Raw genomic sequence first — 7,557 nt, forward strand, 5'->3', positions numbered from 1 at the left:
ATCTGACAGCATGCCCGAGGGTCTATTCTAAAGCCTCAATTGTTAGTTTGTACCTGACACCATTCTGCAAGTTACTGTACCAACCTGCATGTGACCATGCTGTCTGTCCCAAAAAATCATAGGATGAAAACCAAGAAGTGGCAAAGGGGATAGAGAACAGTCTCATCGATGACAGGTTAATTGATCTGACTGCTGAGATAATGAAGGGGCAAGAGAGTGCTCGGAAGAAGCAGCGAGAAGGAAGATGGCCAGAAAGAAATAAAAAAAAGTTAGAGTAGGTCAGAGAGAAGTGCACTTAGCACACTGGGAAAATGTCTAGTCCTCATGTTATAAGAAATTGTCTGCAGCCTCCAGCTGACACCACACGAGTTTCCCAACCAGTACAGTCAGCGGCTTGTTACTCATACTTACTGTAACTAGAGAAGAAAACTGCTGTTCTTGAAACAGCTCTGAAGATCATCGACCTTCTGGTCTCTACATGCCAATTGCTTAGGAAACAGAATTACCAAGGCCTAGAGAAATATTCCCACCGACTACATTTTCTGTTTCCACATCCTCCTCACCCTTTCAGTTTTAATTTTCCTGAACTGGTCTTCTGCTCTGGCCAAGAGCAGGCTGCTTCCATGCAGGACTGCAGGTGTGATCCGGCACGGACACCAGCTCTGGCAGAGCACTGGGAATGGGTCTAGCAAAGCAACTCTGGCCAGGACAGCTTTCAAACACACATTTATGTGACACACTAAATTGATGATATATAGATAAAGTATTCTGGCTGCATGGGTTGGGTTTATTTTTCAGAGGCAGGACGGTTTCAGGTTCTCCAGTGTTTAATGTTTGCTTTATTTAGAAAATTACTGAGTGTCTAAAATTCTGATCTGAGTAACATGTTTAACATATCTGTTTGCATGTGTTAAAATAACAGGGATTTCAGTCTCTTCCAGCACTGACTCCAGTATCAAATATGAACAATGGAAAACCAGCAGTAAGTATGAGATCTCTATTGCAACTGCATAGCTGTGGCTTGAAACATGACAGTTTGCATCTTGAGGGAGACTTGTGATATCTCCTCTTCAAATTCACAGATATTACTTTAGAAATTTACAATTACACTTCTTGAACTGGTTTAGACATCTCAGAGACAATTTTAAATTTTTTCCTCCAGATCGATTTTCATCATCCTAGCCCCTTTCCTATCTCAATGAAATAAAAAAAAAAAATCGTGCTTCTGAGTTAGGAATACCTCTTCACGTAGTGATTGTACCTACAACACACAGTAGTTTTTAAGTTAACCATACTGTTACAATTAAATCATTAAAATATTCATTAGAATATTTTCTGTCTTCATGGCGTTTCTTGCTTTAGATAGACATTTTAGAATCTAACCCTTCATTTAAAATACTTTAAAATTTTTAGACAAAGCAAGGTAACTGAGTTATATCTAAAAAAAAAAAAACCCAAACCCAAAAAAACCCCCAAAAAATAAAAAATGCAGGTTAGTTCTTGCATCTGTACTGTTTGCCTTAAGCATGCTACTTCTTGTATTTGATAACAGTGAATTTTTAAATGGTATATGGTCACTTCTTACTACTTATTTCCATGCTTGTAAGATTTGGGATTTTGTTTGTGTGATAACTCCAAGACTTCTGCTGAAAAATATTAGCTACTTTTAAAAGAATTTTATTTTTTAGGAGTATATAATCTTCATGGCTTCCTTAATGTTCAAAGAAAAATAGGTATTTCTGCTATGGGTCTCCTAGCTTTAAGAAATGTAATGTTAGGGCAGCAAATAACTTTCCTACCTGGTATGGAAGGTACTAGTTCTTGTGCTGTCAGGAGGAGGGGGGTCTAGTTTGTTTCCAATATATGTCTTCCTAGTATAATAAACTTTAAAAAAAACGGTGGCTTTTCTTCCTTTTTTCTCCAGCTGCATCTGGTGGCTTTAAACTTGCCATTTTCTGGTGACATGCGAGCAGATTTTCAGTGTTTTCAACAAGCCCAACTAGCAGGTTTGACATCCACCTATAGAGCCTTCCTCTCATCACATTTGCAAGATTTGGCCACAGTTGTCAGAAAAACAGACCGATACCATTTACCAATAGTCAATCTTAAGGTAAAAATGAGTGCTTAGTACTTGTTATATTAGGATAGGCTGTAGGTGCCCCAAAATCTTGGAAAATGGCAAAAGCAGAAAGTTTCAACCCAAACTGCATTTTGTAAAGCAGCAGCTTTGCTTCGTATTTTGGAGTCAGGTTCAAGAACCAAAGAAGTAGCGATAAAGTAGAAAGTTACAGACGGTCTCACATTTCCTTTGCCTTTTCAAGGGTTGCTTTTTTCAATATCCTAAGGGTAATGGTAGAAATAAAGCTATGAGAATAAGCCTACTTTGAGCAGACTGCTGACAGTACGATGTTTGGCTTTCTGGATATTGTTTATATCAGCAGGGAAAGTGCATCCTCATTTCTCAAAGATAGCTATTGTGTTCTACCTTGTAGTATGATCACAGAGCATAGTAGGCTAAAATGCCTATTTTTCTCATTTCTAAAGATAAAGGCAAATTCTGTGCTTGGGAGTGGTGCTGGATTTACCCCAATGAAACTGAGAGGACTGGAGCATGAGTCATTTTGCGGTCTCACATAAACAGACACACTCTAAAACTGAGGAAAACAAACCATGTCTCTGTAGCATTGGCTGGCTCCCAGAACAAACGGCCAAAGAAACCTACAGGAATAACACGTGATGCTTGGAACATGCTGAACGGATGCTACTCTGAAGTGCATGCAAACACAGAGCCTTGGAGACAAATTTGTAAAGACAATATTGTTTCAACTTTGACTGGCAAAATTCAAAAGCAGGTCGAGCGGTAGCCTGATGCAAAGCTTTTGCCTTGAACATTTGCAACGCTTTTCACAAAATTGTGACCTCAACAAGTTCCGATACAAATTATCTCTGTATTTTCTCTATAGCTACAGTAGTTAGAAGCAATTTTTCAAACGACCCCTTAGACAGTTAGGAGGAAAAGGACAGTGGAAATGGAGGTGATCAAGCTGGATAGAGTAACAATAGAACAGAGATGCAACTGTGAGGCAAAGGCATGGATCAGATTGCTATTAGAGATGATAGATGAGAAAAGTTTGTTCAGGAGCATCATGCAGAAACTGATGTGAAAGCTGAAATCCTAAGTGTTCTTCAATGCAGATAAGGTTTTAGATGTATAGATAAGTCTATAAAAGTCACGTGGATTTGGGGTTTGTTTTGTTTGTAAAAGCGGCTTTGAAATTTTAACAGGGAGAAATACTTTTCAACAACTGGGAATCTATATTTAATGGAAATGGTGGACAATTCAACATTCACGTTCCAATATACTCCTTTGATGGGAGGAACATCATGACCGATCCATCTTGGTGAGTTTACATTACCATTTATAAGTTTTACATGATATTTATTTTTACCAGATAGTACAAGTAGCAGTATCTTGGGCTACTAGAAATGTGATAAAAATGTCTTCCTTTCCTTATGCCATCTTTCTTTTCCATTTCTGATAGCCTATGAATGGGATACCAGGTTGTGTTCTCCTTTTCTTCCTCTCCTTTCTATCTTCATCTTTCCCTACCCACTAGTTTGCTTCAAGCAGAAGGAAAGCAGAAATACAGGTCACCACCACACATACAGGTGTGCAGTTGAATAAAGCAAAAAAGAGACTTTTTCAGGAAATAACTTCTTAACATTACCTTTCAGGCCTCAAAAAGTAATATGGCATGGTTCAACTGCAAATGGGATCCGACTGGTTAGCAACTACTGTGAAGCCTGGCACACAGCTGATATGGGAGCTATGGGACAAGCATCACCGCTGAAGACGGGGAAACTTCTCGATCAGAAAGTATATAGCTGTAGTAATCAGTTTATTGTTCTCTGCATTGAAAACAGTTTTGTATCTGATCCCCAAGGAAAATAGTTCACCTGCTGCACATAGGAATACTCCATTTTATGACAGGAAAAGCTGACACTGAAATTTCATTTGTAATGATGTAAATATTGTATTTTTTTTAATTGCACATTTCAGGAAAAATAGCCAAGGAAAACATACCTCAACACAAACCGCATTCCAGTTAGGTGGACCATCCAGTGCACATGCGGCTGACTTAAAGCCCTTCCTTCCACTTGAACCCCACACGGTTCAAAGTTTGCCAACAATTGACTCGCAGCCCCTTGTCTTTCTGGCTGAGCTGAAGATCACTTAAGGGCACAAGTCAAGTGTGGTCGATGAGGAAGATCCAGTAAGCCTGTCTCATAGGCAGTACGGCTCAGCAAGGCTGCTGCTTCTTCACAGCTGAGAAGCTGCATGCTCTATGCTCTTCTTTTCATTTGCATAGATTTTGAATACCCAAGGCACTATTCATATATAAATATATATATACACATACTGTCCCTGAGCAAATAATGGGAGGCTGTTACATCTTACAGGGCTGGAATTTTCAAAAAAGCTTTAAGAACACAGGTGCTCACCTCCTCGGAGTTTCAGTGGAAGCTGAGTACCTAACTCCTGTAAGCTTGTACAGATCGCAGCCTGGTGCTTACACGTAAATTTAGCAGCTTCCACATCTTACTTCAGCTTTTTTCTTTGCAGATTCTAGGCATAGGGCTTTATGCAGGAGGAGTGAATTTCACCTAGACAAAATCTGGTCCTTATTTTGGTGCTATTGTTACCAGGAAACCTGGAGCAATGTTAATAGAAAACATCCTGTTTTACTGGTAGAACTGTGCAAAGTAAATGCAGACAAACGAACCATCTGAGCTTTATTTATTTCATTGCGTATTAGAGGAAGTCATTTCCTGTTGTGGCAGACTGCTGAATGAACGATGTCTGTCATGGTTTCTTTAAAATAGGTTCTAGACATTGTTGTCCCACTAAGTTATATGTAAAGTGATTTTCCTATTTGTGAATTTACCCTTCTGGCATTCACATAATTAAAGAATTGTTAATATAAAATAACAGCAGCAATGATAGGAATGATCAGTAAATGCTAATATTCTTCGCAAACACTATCACCGTAATATCTGAAGTCTTTTGCCTATATATTTGTCTACTGCATACTTTAAACAACATATTTACTTTTATTTTATCAGGCAGTAACTATGGAGGTCAAACTCCACATTATCATTTTTTAAGATTTAATCTAGAGTCTGTGTTGGAAATACATGTTCATTCGCTGACAGAGTATTATATTACTAGACAGCTGCCTTCAAAAGACAAAAGCAAATCACACTTACTATACTAAACTGATATAATTATATAACATAATATTGTGAAATCCAGCTTTATTTTTCCAATTTACTATAAAAGCTTATTCCCAGGGTCAGCTGAATCATATCTTCTTTTTTTCTTGGAAAAGTCATGACTCCATTATTACAACATGGTAATGAGGCAAAACCAGGTTGGTTTTTTTTTTTATATTACATTTAAAATGTATGCATAACAATTCCCTGCACTCATTTATAGTCCATTTCCCTAAAATGCTGAGCGCTCTTGCAAAATGCCAAGTTCCTTCAGTTCACACAGTTGGAAGAGTTGTCTATGTACGGCAGGGTTTCACTCTGAGTCACAGAAGGATCAAGGGGGGGGAAATAAAGTGCTTTTACGTGCTTCCAGGAGGAACCATCTACCTTTAATCCTTCAATAGTTGGCAGGCCCTCAGCTCGGCCAAGCTGTGGCCGGCGAGGTTTACGCTTGCAGCCAGTCATCACCCAGTCATCACCCTCAGTTCTCGCTCTTCTGCTCTGGAGCTAGAGCCAGCGGCCGGGGAGCTGGCTGTTTCTTTGCCTACAACTGCAGCGACAAGAGTTGGGAGGGAGATGGGATCACACAGAACAGCTGTGTGAAGGGGGAGGAGACCAGACTAAAAAAAAAAAACCAAACATGCAGTTTTTAGAAGATACTGAACTAGCGTTGAAGTCGGGCCCAGTGAAAATGTGTCCAGAATTCTGTTTGTGCCAATCCTTTCACAGGGCTAACGCCTCTACGTATCCAGAATAGCTGCTAGAGCTTAGCAGGGAACTGAAATGGTTAAGCACCATCAATGAGGTGTTAAAGAACTCTCAGTAGTTGCTTCCCACCTCTAACATTAATCTGCAGGCTACAGGAATTTCTTGCGCACCCTTCTTCAACTTAATACAGAGCACGAACCATGCATCGTCTGGGCTGCTGGGGGGCTGAGTTCACACGCTGTGCTCACGGCAGCAAGGGAGCTCGCTTACCAGAGAATGGCCTGAGAGAGCTGTTAGAAAGATGAGGTTTTCCCTGGAAAAAACACTTTTTGTCATTTTAATCAGAGCCAGGGAGGCTTTTTGTGCTCCCCCGTATAACTGAAGAGGAACAGTAATACTCATCGAGGATATGACAGAGAAAAAAATAGCCCAGTCCTTAAAAATAAATTAGCTTTCCCTGTCAAAGCAGAATACTTTTTTCAGCATGATTCCAACACAAAGGTCAGGTGCACTTGAGGAAGAACATGTGCTAATTCAGGTAAGGAACTGTGTATAAAGCAAACGAATCACCAAAACGAGCACCAGAGCAAGGCTGAAAAGAGTTAACTGCACTAGAAACCAATGTAGCAGTCTGAATGAATGAAATCAGAGTATCAGTCAAGTAAGATTCTTCCATCTTTAAGGGGAAGGCTTTGGTTGAAAACATCCATTTATTTTGAAGCTTTGATACACTTTAAAAGGAAGATGGTAATACACGGCAAATACAGAAGAGATGAAAATCTTACAAGCCATCAGAACTCCAGGGCTGGTTGATGAATAAAATACAGCAGATCCATTTCAGCTATTGGAATGAGTACTTCTAGAAATCAAGCTGATAGATTTGTCTTTATATGAATTGTAGGTGCAAGCTATAACAACAGAAGGTTCCTTTAAATCAAGAAGAATCCACAGAGGGGTTTGCACTTCTGCAAAAGAATCAGGTCTCCATTAAAAATAATTACAATTTAATTTTAATTAACCTGGTGCTTAACCTGAAATTTAAAAAGTAAAAAAAAAAAAAAAAAAAGAAGAAAAAACCAACCAGAAAAAAACCAGTAAGGTCTAGGAAAAGTTAATAACCATTTGAAAAAGGAATATTGAATTGTTACTGGAGAGATTTATTTATTTACCATGGATACCTTGGGGATGGTGCAAAGTGCAGGAATACATAGTTGAATGCTCACTACAGATTCTTTCTAAGTGAAAAGAATTTTTTGTTATAAAGGTAAATTGGCACATGAATTAAAAATTGACTTTGAATATACCACTCCAGATTGGATGTTGTTAGAATCGGACAACAGCTTTCAGTGGAAACATCACTTTTTACTGCAACGTTTTACTGGTTTATATTAAATTTGACAACTATCTTCAGTCCAAAGAAAGCAACAGGAGACATTAACTATGTCATTATCAAAAGACATGCTTTAAGTCAAGACGTTTTTCTTGTCATTTACTTGCTCTTTAATAATCAAAAGGAATTAAGACACCTCAGTAACAAATGAAGACATTTTTTCATTGTATGTTTCACCTCCTCAA

General features: G+C 38.7%; 1 protein-coding gene across 1 annotated transcript in view; it reads left to right on the forward strand.

The window, feature by feature from the left end:
• LOC128146850 (collagen alpha-1(XV) chain-like) overlaps positions 1-7,080 on the forward strand; it is a 163,419-nt gene extending 156,339 nt beyond the window's left edge. Inside the window, exons 40-43 of the mRNA XM_052798747.1 lie at positions 923-982; positions 1,925-2,110; positions 3,286-3,401; positions 3,736-7,080. Of these exons, the coding sequence (XP_052654707.1) occupies positions 923-982; positions 1,925-2,110; positions 3,286-3,401; positions 3,736-3,952 (579 nt within the window). The 3' untranslated portion in view covers positions 3,953-7,080. The remainder of the gene's footprint in view (positions 1-922; positions 983-1,924; positions 2,111-3,285; positions 3,402-3,735) is intronic.
• The last annotated feature ends 477 nt before the right edge of the window (positions 7,081-7,557 follow it).

Source organism: Harpia harpyja, chromosome 1 (genome assembly GCF_026419915.1).
Source record: "Harpia harpyja isolate bHarHar1 chromosome 1, bHarHar1 primary haplotype, whole genome shotgun sequence".
Lineage (NCBI taxonomy): Eukaryota > Metazoa > Chordata > Aves > Accipitriformes > Accipitridae > Harpia > Harpia harpyja.